Below are 20,059 nucleotides of genomic sequence, written 5' to 3'. Positions count from 1 at the left end.
CTTGCTTCCTCTGCGCCCGCTGCTCGCCCTCCACCCTGCGGGTGGCCTGCAGGGCACAAGGTGAGACAGGGCTGGACAGCTCCTGCTTTGATCTCCGGTGTCCCGTCCTTTCTACAGCTGCCTGGCAGCCCAGAGATCTGCAAAGTGTGCCCACGTTGGTGTCTGCAGAGCGCTCCGACGTGTCCAAAAGTGTTTCCAAACTTGGAAAGGGCGGGGAAGGGCGGGGGGATGGGGAGGGCGGAGGTATGCAGACAGCGAGTCAGAGTTTCCCCTTGAAAGCCTCAAAAGTGTCCACGTCCTCAAAAAGAATGGAACCAATTTAAGAAGCCGGCTCCGTGGCCACGTCCCTCCCCCCTTCACTCCCTCCTCTGCGCCCCCGCAGTCTCCTCCCAGCTGTGGCTGCCCGGGCCCCCAGCCCCAGCCTTCCGATTGGTGGAGGCGCTTTTGGAGGCACCCTCCGGCCAGAGAAACTTTGGCCGTATAAATAGGACAGATCCGGGCTTTATTATTTTAGCATCAAGGCGGCAGGAGGTTTCGGCTAAGTTGGAGGTACCGGCCACGACTGCATGCCTGCGCCCGCCAGGTGATACCTCCGCCGGTGACCCAGGGGCTCTGCGACACAAGGAGTCTGCATGTCTAAGTGGTAGACATGCTCAGCTTTGTGGATACGCGGACTTTGTTGCTGCTTGCAGTAACGTCGTGCCTAGCAACATGCCAATGTAAGTGCCTTGAGCTTGTTTGGGCTGCCCGAGGGGGGGGGAGAAAGTTTAGATGGGTGGGCACCCTGGTCTGAAAAATGAAATCCTACAGTCACATCTAGGTCTAGCTTGGAGGGAAGGCTCCCTGGCATGTGGAGAAAGGCAGGCATGTATGAGAAACGTGGAAATTATTTTAGAAATGAAAACAGAAAAGACTCAACCCTCCCCCGAAGTTAGGGAACTTTTCTCTCAACTCAAAGTGAGTCTTAATTTTATCTGGATCCTCTGATCCGTGAGGCTCAAAAGAGAACAGAAAGTCTTTTTCCTAAGGGTGAGATATTGACAACTATCGGGCCCATGGCTGCACTGATGCCCACCTTGGAAACTTGAGGCCTGCTTTAGAAAGCCCTTGAATTTAGTCATGTAGAACTCACCCCCTAAGGGTTTGCTTCTTTGGGCGGTTTGGGCTTGCCTGGAGGATGATGATAACTACGAGGCGCCCTCTGGAGGGAGGACAGTGAAAGCACAGGGGACCAGGCCTTACGCGGATGGAATCCCCATGAGAGAGACCCCTACAGGTTTACAAAGGGAGGTGACCTGCGTTTCTGATGAAAGCCATTCCCGGTGGCTAGTGAGTGTGTCCTGGGAAGGAAAATGATGTTACTTGGAATGGATACAATCTGAAGAGTAGAATTAGCTTCTCCATTTATTATCTGGTCATGGACATGGTGACATTATTTAATTAAAATCTGTTTTGCCTTTTGTTGAGCCTGCAAGTTACCTTTTTATCATGTTCTTAATGACAATCAGACATTCTGAACACAGCAAGTTGGAAAATATCAACACGGATCTGAAACTCAAGAGACCCGGGGTTTTCCAATGACTTGGCCACTAATTTACCATGTGACCTCGGGCAAGTCCTACTGAGCCTTTTCTAAAATGCAGAATGCAGATTAGATGGACGCGGAGGCTACTTTCAGACAAAGGTTTCATGACCAGGCTTCTGTGTCAAGATAGAAGAAAATCGGTCCTTCTTGAAAATGGCTGCCTAATTACCAAAGATACTGACTTGATAGGGTCGGAGGGGTGTCTGGCCACACCCAGCACTCCAAAAAGTTTGCTCCACCCACATGCCACGGTGTCTACCATTGCATCATTGTCAATGCATTTATGTGTGTGTGTGTGTGTGTGTTTCTCCCTTTGTCCACTTTCAGTGTTCACACTGTGGATATTAATGAGTGATTGTAAGGAACAAATTCACATTACCAATTTTGTTTTTATGAGATCTGAGGATGGGGGGGAAAGTTGGCTCCTAAAGGAAAGATGAAAACAGACCTAGGGAAGTCTAAAGGTACAAAAAGGCAACTCACCTTTGCTCCTCTGGGCAATTTGGGTTGACCAACAGCCAACGTCAGTCTGGAATAAAAGTTACCAAACACACGTTTCTTCAAAATGGCTCAGTCTGAGTAATGAAAAGGCAAATTTCCAAAATCATAAGGAGTTCCGTTAATCAGGCCTGGGCATAATTATTCTTCCTACTGATGGACACAATGAAGTAAACATATCATTTTCCTTATTTAAAAGTAATTCTCATAAATTGCCCTTAAATATCAGTGCTGGATGTGGTCCACCCTCCTGAATTGTGACTCTTGCAACAGATGTTCTCACTCCAAATGACACATTTCTTGGCCACCTAATTAAAGCAATTTTTAGGGGTGATTCATCTCGTTGCCAGCTTGGCCACCCTCATATCCTGTGTTAACCTATAATTTTTCTACCGTAGGAGAGGAATTCAGTCTCTAAGGTCTTAGAGCAATTATGGCAAAGAGGGGGATATTACTTCAGTGTGTTTTTCCCATTACTTCTCAAGATCTTTCGTTTTTCCATTTATACAGAGCAATTCCTTCTCAGGGACAAAAGAGATATATATTGGTAAAATGACCTTACCTAATTTAAGTGAACCAATGTAAAGCAAAATTTCGGATGTCTAAATGGCTCCATTTTCATAGTGACTAATTCGCAAATTAGACCTTTTGAAAAAGGACTTTAAGAATGGTATAAACTCAATGAAGCACTAGGTAACTTTTATAAAAAATAAAATATTTAGGTAACAAAGTTCCCGAAGTTTTCCCTTTTTTAGATTTTTAGGTATCAAAAACTATCTACACCATAAATTATTTCCTCATCAGCGTCCTGGTCTTACATTCAGCGACTCACCCATTCAGTTTATCAACTTAATTACTATGCATTGGAAATATCCTTTGGACACATTAATATTTCACAGCATTTATAAAATAGTAAATAATTAACAATTTAATTCCAAATATATTTACATATTAATATTGCAAACAAATCAGCCTGCTGATCCCTGCCATACTTTTGACCTGCATAATTTCCAAGTCATTAGAATATTCTTAATAAAAAATACACTTGATCCTTTAATTAGCTAAGTCAACTTTATAGGCTAATATGTCTATTTGTTAATTGCTGCTACGAATCAATGAAATGATGCTAATGATTATTTACCTCTTTTCCCTTTCCTCTACAGCTTTACAAGAGGTGAGTAAAATTACTTTTAGAATTTGTTTTTTTATACTGGGAATGTTTTTGGCCGCATTTATGCCTTCTCTAGGCAAGGAAGAGAAGGTTACAGTGGTGTGGAACAATTTGGATTTCCAAGAAAATCCTCAAGAGTTATGGTAGTCAAATTTTGCTGGCTGCCTAGAAAGTACCCACCCCAATTTCCAAAATGGGTGGTGCTATTGAATGAGACCACCCTTACAAGAATGCTCATAAGAAACAGAATAAATAATCCAGTGGAAGTTTGGGTTTTAAGCATCCACTACCACGAAGCAGGAGACTTCACAGAGCTAGAGAATCTTGTTACTCCCTTGGAATCATTTGCAAGAGTATTAGGAACAAATTCTTAGCTCATGAATTGAATTTGAGGCATATTTAGAGATAAGGATGCATTTTGGTTCTGAACATGTTATTTAATTTGTGGGTAAAATTTAAAATCATACTTTGACATTTTGGAATAATGGTATGCATGATGTATGTACTCCATAGACCTATTTGTACACTATACAGAAATGGGAGCCATTTAAAAAAATACACAATTTTTCTCATAATTATTTCTGATTCTTTTCTAGGTAACTGCAAGAAAGGTAAGAGTCTAATACTTTTCCATAATATCTGAAATGATCAGAAATATCTTCTAATTTAACTAAATTTATAGTAAACTACAGAAGGAAAATATTTTGTCAAGATTTTGCTCACATGGATATGCATCAAGTAAACCATAAAATAAAGCAGCTTTGATTTTTAAGATAACCAAGTTTCATTATCTTTCAGAATTATCTCTAATTATATTATACAAACTGGTGATTTACATACTAAAGAAAAAAAAAGACTTAATTCTGGAGATGGAAGGAGTATTACGTTAATTATAGGTAGTAAATGAACGTTTATTTTAAAGGCCTTTTTAAATATACTGTTAACAGTGTAACAAAATGATAACTTTATCCACAGAAATCATATTTCTAAAAATAGTAGTTATATATTGGCCTAATGACTGGAGACTGCAGCCTCTAGTCTCCCAGGTTGAAAACATTACATGTAATTATAATAAAAACAATGTATATTTTCTATTGTATTATGCCATTTTTACAGCTACTTTCTAATAATACAGTATTTAGATCAGTCTTACCAACTAATTATTATCAAGACTGCTTTCTCGTTCATTGGAAATCACTTAGACATTTATTATTCTGCTGTTTGTATCTTCCTCACAGGGCCCAGTTGGAGATAGAGGACCACGTGGAGAAAGGGTGCGTGATTTTTGAACTGTTAAAAAGCTTTGGAGCATATTTGAATAACTACTGGTTAGACGGTTCATAGGATTATTATGTGTTGAGATATTTGCACCAACTTTTAAGCAGATAATGCCCTGCAGAAGAGTAGAATTAGAATTATCATATATAATCACTATTTTTCTAGATCAAGATTATCTTTTTATTAGTTTGTCTTCGTTTTCAGTAGACTTGTCCAACTTACACATATCATTATGCATAAGTAGGTAGATGGACATGCATCTACCTATCCCCACAGTCCTCTCTTTGCACGTTTTGTTTGCTTTTCAAGCAAGATCTCTTACAAAGCGCGGGAATAGTAGTAAAACAGCAGTCAACAACATGCTTCTGCCTAAATTCGTAAATGTGCAAGTTAGGTTTGCGATTTATTCATGGTATTCTTAGATCTCTCTGCTCTGCTTATTTGGCATGTACAGCTACATTATATGACACTTTTGCCAATATATAAATACCTATATCTAATATCTATTGGGAAGCGCAGTCTAAAATGTATTCTACTCCCAACAGTCTAGTAGAGGTCGCATTATGTCAGTAAATTATTGTAACGACATGAATAGTGTTAACGGTAGGAAGTCTGCAGGATTTTCTACCTTGTGATAAAGTGACTTTATTATCCTATCAATTAATCTACCATTCATACATAGTATACCAAAACTGTTGAGTAAGTTCATCAGTCTGAAACTGACAATCAGTATACAGAGAACACCACTGTGTACTGATCTCCATGTGAAATTTATAGAATTATAAATGGTAGCTATAATTTCTATCTTTATTTGAATTCTGGAGCTCCATTTTGAATTAATATTCAAAGGCTGAGCTGTCCCTCTTCCAGCGGAACTAGTCTGCCCAGTGTCGTCTTTGTGTATCAGTAACTAAACCTCCTTCTAAGAAAGACCCATGTCATAAGTGAAGTTCAATCGATGACAAATATGGCATATTAAATTTCCTTACCCCTTGCACATTGAAAGGTCTGAACCACTGATCTTACCACATATATTAGGTCTCCTTTTATATGTATAAGTTTCTATGGGGGTCTGTCTAACCATGACCGAATTTGCTTTTTACAAAACAGGGTCCACCAGGCCCACCAGGCAGAGATGGTGACGATGGTATCCCAGGCCCTCCTGGTCCACCTGGACCTCCTGGCCCCCCTGGTCTTGGCGGGGTAAGGCGTCTTAAGTACTGCTAACTTTTAGCTCACTTCAGTGTCTTCTACCTCTATTGAAAGAAGGCTCATTGTGGAGCTTATTTTTAACAGTTAAGGGAGAATCTGCTATTTGGATATTAGTACATTTTATTCATTTCTTTGGTTTCTTCATTAAAGATTTTGCTTTGCCTGGTTTCTTTGTGAGCCCTTGTCAGTTACAGAACTGGTCTTTGTGTTCACTGAAGGTAACTGCAGCCCTCACGACTATTATTTAATTTGGGGATTTAATATCTTTCATCAGTAGGGCACAAATAAGAGGTGTTGCATTATTAAAGAGTTTGATTAGATTGAATTATAAGTGAAATCCCTGGTCTTCAGCAATTTCACAAACATCCTACTCTTTTTATTCTCCTTGGCTTGAAGTCTGCTGAACCAACATTCAAAGTAGTTTTAGGTTTAATTTGCTTGAAACTAATTTGAGAAAAGTACATTTCCCTTTTTCATTAATATCTTCTTTTAGCTTTATGTCTTTAACAATGGTATGAGTGCCAAATGGCCTCACTGCAGGAAGGAAAACATATTTGCTTAATTGGTTAGCACTATGAATCAGGAGCCTGATTCTAATATCCAACTGTATGCCAGTAAAATAAGACCTTTCTCCCCCAGAAGATCTTATTATGATTGCTTATCTACTGAGTGCATTAAAAAGCACCTCCTTTAATAGATCTACTACTATAAGAGAGATCTTTAACAGTAAAGTTATTACTGTGAACTATTTTTTAAAAGTTTAATCTTCCAAGGGGCATTTTAATTTAATTTTCCTCCAAACTTGAAAACTCTTTATATCCTTTTTTGAAACTCCAGCAAGAAAAAGGCCTCTCAGTCACTTTTGTGTAGTTCTGGAGGAGCAGGACAACAGGTGGAAATGCAAAGGTGACCTCTCGTTCTCTGCTCAATTTCTCAGGAGTCTCCAAGGACTTAAAGTTTAGAAAGCTCCCCTTTCTCAGTGTAGAACTAGAGGGTGCATGAGGGGAGAGGTGACTGGCAGAGCGGAAAGGGTTTGAAAAAATGAGGTGAGGAAGCTTCCCACTTCAAACCAGGTGGGGACTCCATTTTTTTATTTATTTTATTTTTTTTTTAAGATTTTTATTTATTTCACAGAGAGTTCACAAGTAGGCAGAGAGACAGGCAGAGAGAGAGAGAGGAGGAAGCAGTCTCCCCGCTGAGCAGAGAGCCCGATGAGGGGCCCGATCCCAGGCGCCCCTGGGGACTCCATTTTAAACTTACATTCTCTCCTGACTTTTTAGGAAGTTAGCTCAATATGGAATTATAAACTAATAAGTTTATAAAAATACCACTCCCTTTTTAAAATAACAACATAAAAATCTGTACAAGTAAGATGAGAAAATGAACTACAGAGCTGGTAATTTTTATATAATGTGTTTTTCCCTCTCTAGATCTTTGCGGCTCAGTATGATCCTGGAAAAGGAGTTGGCCTTGGACCTGGACCAATGGTATGCTTCCCTCTTTTTAATCTCAGCTAAAAAAATTACTGAATAGAGAATTTGTTTCTTTGTAAAAAATTTCACATTGCCATTTCCTTAACTACCTTAGGTTAACACTCAATACTTAGATCAGATAAAGGCAACAAGTCTACAAGACTCTAGATCTGGGGGTTGAATTTTCTCTACAAACATGTGTCCAGTGTGTAAATAATCTCTGGACATAGTAACTATAACTTAGATAAATCAATTTAATTTGAAAGAGTGATCACTCTGATTAATTTTTTTATATCCTTTAACATTGCTCAGAATCTTAAGCAACCTGTAGAGATGCAGAGCTATTAAGTTCTATAAACTTGCTGGAAAGGAATAGCAAGTTCTAGTCCAGCCCGTTTTTTAAAAAAATATTGATTTCTTTCTTTATATATGTATTTGAGTGGGTAACAGAAGAGCAGAGGGAGAGGGACAAGCAGATTCTGTGCTGAGTATGGAGCCCAATGTGGGGCTCAGTCCCAGGACCTTGAGGTCTTGACCTGAACTGAAACCAAGAGTCGGATGCTTAACCGACTGAACCAGCCAGATGCCCCCGCCCATTTGTCCTATACGAGAGAGTTTAAACTTTTCTAGGGCCATAGAAGTGGTTAATGACAAAACTGGGACTTGTCTTCAGGCAGGATATCTGATAATCAACGACATCGTGTTTCACGTATCTAGTACTTGAATAAAATATCAACTTATTCAGCAACTATTTATTAGACACCTTCAGTGAGCTCTTCAGAATAGCACTTGTACTAGGGCGTTGGGATGTAGCCATGAATATGGCAGAATCTCACCCTCCCTCAAGGAGTTAACAGTACTGGAAATGTTTCTTTTAATACCTTTTGATTAATACCTTTTTAGTCTATTATAAATCCATACAGAAGAGAATAAGAGTGTAATTTAGCATTCATATCACTCAGCACAAATAGTAAGCAACATATCCTATAATTTGAGTAATAGCTAGAAAAGCTCCCTGCATGATTACGATGATGATGGTGTATCTTTAACAAGCGACCAATAAGCATTAATAAGATGTGTTAGAAAAAAAATAATATGAGCATGCACAATATATACTAGTATGTATAAAATAAAGGCAAAAATGGCTGGAACTAAGAATATTCAGTTAATTAAACACTGCAATGTAACGTTAACATGGTCTGTAAAGTATAAATTTCACCTGGACAGTGAATTCAGTGCTCTGTCTTCAAAAGAAGATGTCGGCTGGACCTAATGGTCCACAGTAAGCTAATCCACTGTAAGGGCAAGATAATATTTTGTGTAAATTAAAACTCTCATTTGAGAAGTAATGTGCCTTTAATTGATGATTTCCAATTTCCTGATTTTTCTGGTAATTTTCAAACATCCATATCTAAAATGAAGAAGTAGAGATTTTCTTTGGCTTTGTTTGTATTGGGTATTTGAAATTAGCCATTTCAGCTAATGTTGAACATTAGTCAGCTTTAAAGCAGTACCTATGTCTCAGGAAGAAGCTAAAGGGGAAAAAAATTAAATTAAATAGCCTACATAAGCCCAGAAAATTAATATGGATTTCAGATTCCCCTGACTTTGGAACATTTTCTGGGGGGCACAAAACAGAATGTTTTACTTTTAAATATCAATGAAATATAATTTAAGCTTGCACCATCCCCACACAGTCACAGATATATGTAATCAACAGATATGTGGTTCACAAATAAGAAAGATAGGCAGCAATAAAGTATTAAAATAATTTTCCATGTTGGAAAATCAATAACTCTAAAACCCCACAGGGTTCTTCTCTGAATTAATGAGTAATCATAGTCCGTCTCACAGCCTCCACAAAATAAACTACCTTTTATGTAAATGAAATTGTTGCAAATATGCGGAAAAATGAATAAATATAATTAAAAATTCATGGTGTCAAAGAATATTATTTTTAATGTATACCTAAAAAATTATTTTGATTGAAAAGTGACAGTTTCTTTTAATGTGGAAGCAATTTCTAAAACCAAACAAATAATTCTTATAATTAAGATGAGCTGCTTTTTAATAAAATCCATATTATTTCACTCTAGGCATTAATACCGTGGGGCAGACTTGCCTGCAGAGTCCCCATGGTTGATGTGTCATGAACAAATTACCCTAGACTTGCCTATGCAATATTTTCAGCATGAAGGAGCTGGCCCCTACAAGAGATCTTGCACAGACCTGCTTACTGCAAAGGGGAGTCAAGAATGTGGATTTAACTCACAAACTAGTAACACTGTCTTGCTCTACTTGCCTGTGACAGAAGGAAAAACAAAAGGAAGGAGCATCTGCTGTGGGTGTGGGCCACATTTTCAGTAATAACATTAGAACCTTCTAGGAGGATATTTCAATAATGTTTCATTTTTTCCTTCACCCCTCACTACCTCAGCTTTGGTCTGACATTTTCATCAGTCCCCAGCAGCCCTAAAAGGAGCTATAAGGTTACATAACAAACCTCCCTCTAATCATTAAGAAGGACTGTTGATCCTTTTCAATTGATGCCCCTTGCGGCAAGAAAGAAAAAATATCAATTTCTTCGCTAAATATGACAGGGGGAGATGACCTATGATCGAGGCCCTCCGAATGGAAATGCTTCACCCACGGCCCAGAAGGCGGTTGTATATTCCATACTGTGCACATGATTCCAATTCATTGCTTTAGAACAATCTCAATCAGCCCAGTTGTCTGCAAATTTAAGGAACCTGTATCCACCCACCGAATTGGGTTCTGCTGATTTGGGTAGGAGAAAAGGCAGAAGCAAAGACAGAGAAATAGTAGAGGAAATGTTGGTCTGTAAGAGCCTCCCTGGCAGAAACAAAAACTGAAATAAAACCAGGACAGTCCTGTTTGTCTATCACAAAACGTCGGTGGCACTACTATGCCAGTGCTCTCCAACTCAAACCAAAGCCTCCATAACTTCTCAGTGCTAAGACTTGTCCTCTTTCTAGGGCTTGATGGGACCTCGAGGGCCACCTGGTGCATCTGGCGCTCCTGTAAGTAACCCACAGCTGGTAACCTTTCTTATGGAAAAAGCCAGAATTAGAGAGATGTGTGGAGTATGACGTACTGGTTTCTTTTAGGGCCCCCAAGGTTTCCAAGGACCTGCTGGTGAGCCCGGTGAACCTGGTCAAACTGTGAGTACATTTTCGCCCGTTGTGGTAGATTATGTTTCTTCAAGATGTTTATTAATACAACCTCAACAAAATGATTGGTCTCCTGTTTTCTTCAGGGTCCTGCGGGTGCTCGAGGTCCACCTGGGCCTCCTGGCAAGGCTGGGGAGGATGTGAGTATATTCACTCATAAGCATTTCCAAAATGCCATTTAAACACTCCCTCCTCGACAAGACTTTCTGGATTCAAATGAAGTATTCTGCCAAAAGCTGGATATGCCCGACATAACTCATCCATGTGGAAGATGTTATTTTAATGAAATCTTTGTTTGTATTTTGGGAAATTCATTGTCCATTAAGTATGTATTCGGACCCACATCTTTGTAGAATGCCTTTTCCCCTCATCTTTAAAACCAAGATGTTCCAACTTTGATCTGACCGCTTAGCAAGAAAAGGCTGACCCTACGATGCTTTCATGTTTTAGGGTCACCCTGGAAAACCTGGACGACCTGGTGAGAGAGGAGTTGTTGGACCACAGGTAAGCTTTTTATCCCGGGGTCTCCAGCCCAGACGTCAGAGGCGTCTCCCGTGCCAGGTGGATGGTAAAACCGGTATCCGTCTAAACGGTCACCTAGATGTTGGATTGCTTGTACCACTCATTGAAAGCATCTGACCAAGCAGGGAGCCCAGTCAAGAATGCATACAGTGTTTGTTAGTGCGAGGGATGTCGTTTTAATGATGGCAAGCTTGCCCTAAGCTAAAACCCTGTTTTGTTCAAACAGCCTAGCGTTACTCGAGTGAGAGCAAGTGGATGCGCTTAAAATATTCTAGTCTTGAACCTAGTCCAAGTTTGAACTTCAATGGGAAGAAATACTTTGGAGGGAAGAAATCATTGTTTTCTAATTTAGAATGAAAACATGACTTGTTCTCTTCTGTGTTTGCTTTTAAGGGTGCTCGTGGTTTCCCTGGGACCCCTGGACTTCCTGGCTTCAAGGGCATTCGGGTGAGCACATTCTTTACCCAGAGAGTACATGCTTTTAGGAACAGCCTCAACTATATTTAAACTCCTGGGTGACACATACTTGCTTCCAAATTCCTGGAATTTGCCAGAGAAAAGAGAGTTAGAGAAGAGTTCAGATGGCTGAAAAGTATGGTGGGATGCACTTTTCTCAGTGTGCTCCCAGCTTCCAAGAAATGAGGATCCCTACAGAGAAAATTGTCTAAAAGGCGTACGACTTGAAGAGGTACTTAAAACCATCTGAAAATGGTAATAATTATTTAAGAGGGAGAGGCTGTGAGAGAACATCTAATTCTGTTTCCTTCCCATCCAAGTGCAGAGAGGAAGCTTACCTGGGGCAGTGGAGCAAGTCTGCCCCTTGCAGCCGCCTGGCCTGGCTGGCTGGACCCTCCCTTGCACAGAAGGGGTCATCCCTGGGGGAGGGCAGGATTTGACCAAGCACTGTGATGGAATTGCATTTTAATAATAAGGGATTTGCATTTCAGGGACACAATGGTCTGGATGGATTGAAGGGACAGCCCGGCGCTCCAGGTGTGAAGGTAAATACTAAGCCAGAACATGGTTGTTGTGGTTGTTTTAAATTGACTTAAATTCCCCATGACCATCAGAAGGGATATTTTTAGTGAAGACTACTCGTATTCCAAAGAATATCTTATTTCCTCTTCAGTACTTCAGAGCCTCAGTGGTGAGGCTATGGGATTCTGTGACAAAAGTCCAATTATTAATACCATTTCTTTAATTCAATAGCTGTTAAACAGTTGAGATAAAAATAATGTCAATAGTTTCTTCCTTCATTTCCTATCCTCCAATTTCAGCTGATCTCTGTAGCCAAAATAAAAGTAAATAAACATATAATCAGATACTGGAACGCTATGTTATTTTAAACTGTAAATTCTCCTTTGCCATGCACTAATTAGATAGGTACATTCATGTCACAATACACTTTTCAACCTCTTTCCTGTGATTTATCTGTGCACACTCAAAAAATTTTTAATTAGGTAATTAAAGTCTCAGAAGTGTGTTATCTCTTGGCTAGGCTCTTCTCTGACAGCATTTTCAACTATAAAATGTTCTCTCTCCTATTAAGGAGATAATGTGATATTAAAGTGAATACCAACGTAATTACAAATTAATGAGTAACGAATACTAGCGGGACTAGAAATGAACATGAATATGGAGAATCTGTTCTAACTTTCCAGCTGCCACACAAATGGATAAGGTCAAACTCATTCCCCCTAGAGCCTAATGTAATAGCTCAGCCTACTAGTCCCAGCATCATAAAATGTTAGCATCGAAAGGAGCTCATTTTGCACATGAGGGAAACTGAGGCACAGAGAGAATGAGTGACTTGTCCAGAGTCACACATCTAGCAGTGAGGAGGACAGAGACTAGAAGTTCTGACTCGCAAAGAACAACTTTGTGCTTATTCCCAAAGAATACACTTGACATAGAAGCCTAGAAATGAATGGTTCCGAAAGGGTCTGTGAAATCTGTTTCTTCTAGACCCGAATCAGATTCCTTAGTAACAAAGTTCCTTCACATGTGTCATTTTATTAAATGACTGCTCCCCCTCCCCTGCCGGTACCATGGTTTTTACTCAAGATAAGAATATGGGTTGGGAATAAATAAGATAGCTTTGAAAAATATTACAAAGCTTTAAATTTCCATGCATATTTTACAAAAATGAAAATACTGACTGTTAAGAATAACTTTAAAGAGGGTAAATATGGTTCTTTTGAAAGCAATTTATTCTCTGCCATCTCTTTTTATGATATCATTCCTGATACATAAGCCTAGTCAAAATGATACCCAAAATCTAAGGGGGAATATTAGAGCTGGGTTACATAATCCTCAAATGACCACATCTCCCTAGTACTCTGGTATCTGCTATTATCTATATTAAAAACGCATATTTTAGAAATTTAAAATTTTATGGATTGGCATAATTGAGAAAGTCTATCTGTGTAAGAAATGTTACAAAATATATAAATGGTTCAAATTAAAATAATAGGGTAGGGGTGCCTGGGTGGCTCAGTGGGTTAAGCTTCTGCCTTTGGCTCAGGTCATGATCTCAGGGTCCTGGGATTGAGCCCTGCATCGGGCTCTCTGCTTAGCAGGGAGCCTGCTTCCCCCCCTCTCTCTGCCTACTTGTGATCTCTGCCAAATAAATTAAAAATTTTAAAAATAATAATAAAAAATAATAGGGTAAAAATGACCCAATCAGGAAAAAAAAAAAAAAAAAAAACCAAACTGATACCCTGAAATGAACAAAACCTCAATCCTTCTTTTCCACATAGGGTGAACCCGGTGCCCCTGGTGAAAATGGAACACCAGGTCAAACAGTAAGTATCGATGACTTGATTGTAAATCTAAATATATATCCTCTGTGTAAGCTGGAACTTCTTTCATGTTTTTGCTAATTACCATTTCCCTCGGCATTGTACTCTTTGATATGTTTCTAATAACCTTCTGCATACTTAATTGAAATCCATTACCTTTTAGTTGGAATTAGAACAAGACCTATTTATTTCTAGTGGATTCTTGCGCATGTTGGAAATTGGACAAAGCAAATGATGCCTGTGACATTTTTTAAATTAGCATTGTGGATTTCATTGAAAATATTTCTGCTTCTAGGGAGCCCGTGGGCTTCCTGGTGAGAGAGGACGTGTCGGTGCCCCTGGTCCAGCTGTGAGTGCTTCCGTTTTTGTCCCTTATCCTTTTAAAAATTGTTCTAATAACGGCCACTGAACTTTCCTCTGACTTTGTCTTCCTTATTTTCCTCATAGGGTGCCCGTGGAAGTGATGGAAGTGTGGGTCCTGTGGGTCCTGCTGTAAGTTTTGACACTGAAGAATTTGGGAAGGGTTGAGAATTTGGGATGGAAAATATCTTTATTAATTTGTAAAAATAATACCATTTTAGACATCTTACCAAATGTTCTATGTGGTTTCTCAAAGGTTCTATTTATAAGTACTGTGGTCTCCAGGGCTCTTCATTGCTTCAAAAAGTAAAATCTACCTCCCCTTGGATACCTTGAATGTATCCCCTTTGGTATTAATGGCAACAGACTGTCCATTTTCTCTTTGCCAGTATTAAATAAGATCAAGCCACTCTAAGCCACTTTAATTTTCTGGTCTTGTTGTGTTGTTAACTTGCTGGGAAGCAGTTTCTTACCATATTCTACTTCGGTTTCAGGGTCCTATTGGTTCTGCTGGCCCTCCAGGCTTCCCTGGTGCTCCTGGCCCCAAGGTAAAAACACTGCCAACCATTGTCATTACCTTGATCCATTTCTTACTGTGATGTGAAAGACAGGCCCTATATTTGCAGATAGGAAGTTACACCACAGAGAGCTTAATGAGCGCCCCTTTCAGAATGGATGTAGAATGACCCGTTTTCTCACTTAAAGCTTGATGTGGATCATGTCTCTGTACTTGAGCTCAGGAACATAGATACAGAAGCCAACAAAGAACTTTATTTTATGGGACCCCTCTGGGATATACTCCCAAACTACTGAGGACTGACTAGCTGAGAACCAGAGTGTCTATCACAGAGAGACAGAGGTAGGTGAAGATGGTAGGTAACCAAGATGGCAGAACAAGGCCAGGAAAATAGGAACCCCAGTCCAAATCTATGGTACCAAATGAGATGAGGGAAATGATTGCAGTTCTGAAGAAAGTTCGTGGAACTTGGGGGCTTAAAAACGGAGATACGCTGTTTAATGATCTGCAGACCAATGCCTTGGTGTCATTCCCTCTCTTAGGGTGAACTCGGACCAGTTGGTAACCCTGGTCCTGCTGGTCCCGCGGGTCCCCGTGGTGAAGTGGGTCTTCCAGGTGTCTCCGGCCCCGTTGGACCTCCTGTAAGTAGCCACCATCATCAGCCTCATGGAGTGGAAGCAGGCGAAAGGAGTGAAGGTGGGGTCAAAGAACAGAAACATTCCCATTGACTGATGACCTCCTCTTCTCTTCTTCCTCACAGGGCAACCCTGGAGCCAATGGCCTGACTGGTGCTAAAGGAGCTGCTGTGAGTATCTAGCCACCCTGGGCCACTGTGCTTTTAGGCACACTTGGGCGCACACCCCCTGGTCTGCCCAGCACCTCAGGACCCACCACGCCACATTGTCTCCACAGGGCCTGCCTGGTGTTGCTGGCGCTCCCGGTCTCCCTGGACCCCGTGGAATTCCCGGCCCTGTTGGTGCTGCTGGTGCTACTGGAGCCAGGGGACTAGTGGTAAGTGGTCGTGGCTGCAGCTCCCATCATCTTGAAAGGCCGACTCAGCTGTCATTTTGTCACCATCTCAACTTCTTGTGGTCTTCACATTTTTGTTTTTTTCTTTCCTGAGCATTTTTAGTGTGTATTACTTCTGTGAGAGTGCCTGTACATGTCTGGTCCATCTATGTGTCTGTGTGTCTCTCTCTCCCACACATACCCCTCCTGCTATCCTGGAACACTCCCCAGAGGTCAGTGAGGTAGATTTCTATATTGCTCTTGTCTGTTCAGTGAAGCCAGTCCCCTGTCAGCTATTTGAATGTGAACCTGGACACACATTTCTCTTTATCTTGATCCATAAATATTCCAAGATGTTTGTCTGTGAGAGAGCTGTGACACCTGTTTTTCCTTTGACTGCCATTTTGTATTGAACTCTAGGGTGAACCTGGTCCAGCTGGTTCCAAAGGAGAGAGTGGCAACAAGGGTGAACCTGTAAGTAGTTCTATGATCGAATTTTATGGATTTATTACTTGTTTGATCTAAAAAGTCCTACTTTTACTTTAAAAAAAATGATTACTTTTTCTCTGGCTAGATATGACATAAAATTGATTTTTCCTATTCTCTCCTCTTTTGCTTTTCTCATGAAACAGGGTTCTGCTGGGCCCCAAGGTCCCCCTGGTCCCAGTGGTGAAGAAGGAAAGAGAGGCCCCAATGGTGAAGCTGGATCCGCTGGCCCCTCTGGACCCCCTGGGCTGAGAGTAGGTTCCAGATGCTCTTGACACCCTGACATACCAGAGGGATCTGAGGACGCCCTTTCATTGGGAATTGGTCAGAACCACTGAATGCATTTTCTAGACAAGGGGAGCATCTGCTTTCCATCTCCTTTATTAAATCAGTGACTCTCAGTTTGGTCTGGAAACAATGCTGACCTACTTTTGTAGAATGCCTCCTCTACGCATTCCTTTGAGGTTTGGGTGAAGTTTTCTGGCTTGGTTTTTTTGTTTGTATCTCTCCCTTCAGGGCATCAAGATTTCTTGCATGCAAGCCATGTCTCAGTAAACGCTGCCCTATGGGATTCAGGGGTTTTTCCCAATCCTTCCTGTTTAATGTACTTTCTTACAGGGAAGTCCTGGTTCCCGTGGTCTTCCTGGAGCTGATGGCAGAGCTGGTGTCATGGTAAGCTGTCCATTACTCACTCCCGGGAAAGGAATCCGATGCTTCTTTTGGTGGGGCTGTCATTCGATTTAGCATCCTCCCCTCTCCCTTCTGTTGAATAGGGTCCTCCCGGCCCTCGTGGTGCAACCGGCCCTGCTGGTGTCCGAGGTCCCAATGGAGATTCTGGTCGCCCTGGAGAGCCTGGCCTCATGGGACCCCGAGTAAGTTTCAGATTGATTTGGAGCAAGTCATACCTGGCACTGTTTCCTTTTTGAAAGGAATGATTAATATTAGAAGACAAAAAAAAAAGAATCATCCAAAGTAAATCTGTTAGTAGATTTGCTGATGGTTGCCTTTTTAATTTAACTTTATCAAAGCCCAGAGATATTTTTACGAATTTGGTTAGTTCATCAATTTCTTATTTATTACTTGATCCAATGGTTGTGAGGTTTTTTGAAGAATAGATTTATTTTAATATACCCAAATTAGGTTGGTTCTCCTATCAGCATGAATCTTTTATCTCAATTTGTGAGTTTTATATAAGGTGTCCATGAAACGTATTAGGACTATACATTATCAGTGTATTAGATTCATAAGTGAAATCATTTTTCCAGCAATCACAAAATGCTTTAATGTATTCAGCATCACACTAGCCATGGAGAAATGACCTTTAGATTCGTAGACACTCTAATCCATAGCAATAGAGTGATTTTTTTTTTTTTTGCCTCCGTTATCTCTTATGGATGAATATCATCTGTAATGGTACCATAAACAAGTAATAAAGACACCAAATGTAGCAATAAAAAAATCCACTTTGAAAATTGCTTGCTGAAAGTATTTGTTTTTCTACTATGGGGTAAAGAACATGATACACTTTGCCTGTATAGTATGTTGCTTCCCAGTTTCTTGAGATCTCCATAAATGAATCCGTTGCACTAAACTCCAATGAAAGGAAAGGTATATATATATATATAAAAAAAAAAAAAAAACAGAGAGAAGAAAGATTCAGAGCTCTTTTCATACCTCCCAGCTAGTGGCTAATACCCCTAATGGTTTACCCTAGGCAACAAACGAAAAGTCGGGGGTGGGGTGAGGGGAAGCGCTTTTGTGAGCTTTTCATAAATTGGAGCCTCGAGTATGTAAGTTGAAGTGCCGACATGAAAGCATCCTCATTTACTTTATAGGGTTTTCCTGGTGCCCCTGGAAATATTGGCCCAGCTGGTAAAGAAGGTCCCATGGTAAGAACTGCTCATTTTCCATTATATTTTCAAGGACACTTCTTGCACTCTTATCAAGTCTATTCTGCGGCTTATTTATACATGAACACACTGAAAATAAATATCAGCCACATACATCATCTGGGAACGCAAAGTAATAGATTGTAATTATGGAGTCCAGATGAACGCCGGACGGGAAGGAGGGAAGGGAAAGAAAAAAACATGGCAGGGAAAATTGAAGAGGGTGACGAGGGTCTGGAAAGGGAGGGAAGGAGGGAATTGGGTACATCTGAGATTGACTTGGCTCTGTGTGTACTGACATCCTATTTAGAAAAGGAAAATGGATTCATAATTCATTGACACTTTATACCAGGAAGCTCTGTGTGTTCCGAGGATGATTCTGTTTCTTCCTACGGGAGCATCCCTGGCTTGAGGTCGGGAGACTCCAGTCGATGCTGAGTGAACTTTAAATAAACTCTGCTTTCAGGGCCTCCCTGGTATTGATGGCAGGCCGGGACCGATCGGCCCAGCTGGAGCAAGAGGAGAGCCTGGCAACATCGGATTCCCTGGACCCAAAGGCCCCACCGTAAGCACACCACACCCTCTTTCCTCGGCACGTTCACCAAATCCTGGGTTCCCGGCTGCCTGCCGTCAGTCCACTCCACCTCAAGGGCGGGGCATCCCTTTCAGCACAAGAACACTGCAAGCCCCTTAGCGCAGTGGCAGCCGCTCTCCAGGCTACCACTGCACACCTGATGGGGATCTGCCTCCGGAGCTTGCGCCCCTGGGGACGTAGGTGCGCCTCATTGCACTTGGAGTTGTGAGATGGTGGGACGTGCCCTAGCGGACAGAATTCAAAGAGTAGGACCTTAAGAAAAGCAAAGCAAGCAAGAAATTGACCTTTCAGAATTGTCATGGTGAAATTGACATTGTGTCCTTTTTTTTAAATGTTTATTCTAGGGTGATCCTGGCAAACCCGGTGAGAAAGGTCACGCTGGCCTTGCTGGTGCACGGGTAGGTGCTGACTTTGCATATCTGCCCACACGTAGCTTTCCCTCTGGAAACACCTGTCCTCTGAGGCCATCTGATAGAATTCTGTCCTTGTCTTTGCAAAATGGCATCCCCAAAGACCCTTTTATAATCCCAGAATATCTTTTTTCTTTTTCGACCACACTTATAAGGCAGTGGAGCGCCAACAAATCAGAATGTATAGTAGGTAAAAATTATTTATGGGCGCATTTAATTTTTATTTAATCTATGATTAAAAAGCTATGCAGATGCTAGTAGCATTCTCTGGCCTTCATAAATTGCCCTCCATCCGTGAACTTCCCACAAGCCATAGCAAAAGTTGGCATTTGGGCAGGGGACCCACAGTGAGTCATGCTAAGATGGGACGTGTTGAGAAAGTAATGCATGAGGTTTCGAGTCTTCTTAAACTCACAGGTAATGCTGTACCTCTCTGTGACCTGTTGTAGGGGGCTCCAGGTCCTGATGGAAACAATGGTGCTCAGGGGCCTCCTGGGCCACAAGTGAGTATTTCTCCCATTCTCGTCCTTTGCTGCCCCAAACGAAGCTTGTCCTCCCAAATGACCGTCTCCTTTTTCCTGTGCAAAAGTTGTCTGGCCAGACAGCAATGGTGGCGTACATCTCTACTTAGGCCCTCTTTACTATTACTTTCAGGGTGTCCAAGGTGGAAAAGGTGAACAAGGTCCCGCTGGTCCTCCAGGCTTCCAGGTAAGTCAACAGAGACAAACAGAATATTGCCTTTGCTCATACTAGCTGGTTGTAAATCCCCAGAGCACTCCCCCGCGCCCCCCACCCCCAGCACAGAGCACGATTTCAGAACTGAAGTAAGGAAGGGTCCACCTTTTCAAGGCAAACTTTTGTGTAACTCCTTAATAACCTAGAATAGTTCGTGATCGTGTCGATATCAGATAGCGTCCAGAAAAAAAAAACAATTATTCGCAAATCCTCTGAATAGAGGCACAAGATTGAGATTTGTGGTCTTTTTCATCTAGGGTCTGCCTGGCCCCGCAGGTACAGCTGGTGAAGTTGGCAAACCAGGAGAAAGGGTGAGTAGAATAAGGGAT

At 41.2% G+C, this 20,059-nt stretch overlaps 1 protein-coding gene across 1 annotated transcript in view; it reads left to right on the top strand.

Moving 5' to 3' along the window:
* Nucleotides 1–292: 292 nt before the first annotated feature.
* Nucleotides 293–20,059, top strand: part of COL1A2 (collagen type I alpha 2 chain) — a 35,648-nt gene continuing 15,881 nt past the window's right edge. Inside the window, exons 1-29 of the mRNA XM_059396839.1 lie at nt 293–719; nt 3,247–3,257; nt 3,851–3,865; nt 4,493–4,528; nt 5,643–5,735; nt 7,175–7,231; nt 10,213–10,257; nt 10,345–10,398; nt 10,494–10,547; nt 10,858–10,911; nt 11,323–11,376; nt 11,877–11,930; nt 13,689–13,733; nt 14,026–14,079; nt 14,178–14,222; nt 14,585–14,638; nt 15,150–15,248; nt 15,368–15,412; nt 15,520–15,618; nt 16,036–16,089; nt 16,248–16,355; nt 16,720–16,773; nt 16,875–16,973; nt 17,937–17,990; nt 18,457–18,555; nt 18,930–18,983; nt 19,445–19,498; nt 19,650–19,703; nt 19,988–20,041. Of these exons, the coding sequence (XP_059252822.1) occupies nt 650–719; nt 3,247–3,257; nt 3,851–3,865; nt 4,493–4,528; nt 5,643–5,735; nt 7,175–7,231; nt 10,213–10,257; nt 10,345–10,398; nt 10,494–10,547; nt 10,858–10,911; nt 11,323–11,376; nt 11,877–11,930; nt 13,689–13,733; nt 14,026–14,079; nt 14,178–14,222; nt 14,585–14,638; nt 15,150–15,248; nt 15,368–15,412; nt 15,520–15,618; nt 16,036–16,089; nt 16,248–16,355; nt 16,720–16,773; nt 16,875–16,973; nt 17,937–17,990; nt 18,457–18,555; nt 18,930–18,983; nt 19,445–19,498; nt 19,650–19,703; nt 19,988–20,041 (1,722 nt within the window). The 5' untranslated portion in view covers nt 293–649. The remainder of the gene's footprint in view (nt 720–3,246; nt 3,258–3,850; nt 3,866–4,492; nt 4,529–5,642; nt 5,736–7,174; nt 7,232–10,212; nt 10,258–10,344; nt 10,399–10,493; nt 10,548–10,857; nt 10,912–11,322; nt 11,377–11,876; nt 11,931–13,688; nt 13,734–14,025; nt 14,080–14,177; nt 14,223–14,584; nt 14,639–15,149; nt 15,249–15,367; nt 15,413–15,519; nt 15,619–16,035; nt 16,090–16,247; nt 16,356–16,719; nt 16,774–16,874; nt 16,974–17,936; nt 17,991–18,456; nt 18,556–18,929; nt 18,984–19,444; nt 19,499–19,649; nt 19,704–19,987; nt 20,042–20,059) is intronic.

The sequence above is a fragment of the Mustela nigripes genome, chromosome 4 (assembly GCF_022355385.1).
Source record: "Mustela nigripes isolate SB6536 chromosome 4, MUSNIG.SB6536, whole genome shotgun sequence".
Lineage (NCBI taxonomy): Eukaryota > Metazoa > Chordata > Mammalia > Carnivora > Mustelidae > Mustela > Mustela nigripes.
Note: the sequence above shows the minus strand (reverse complement) of the source record. Positions and strands in the feature narration are given on the sequence as shown.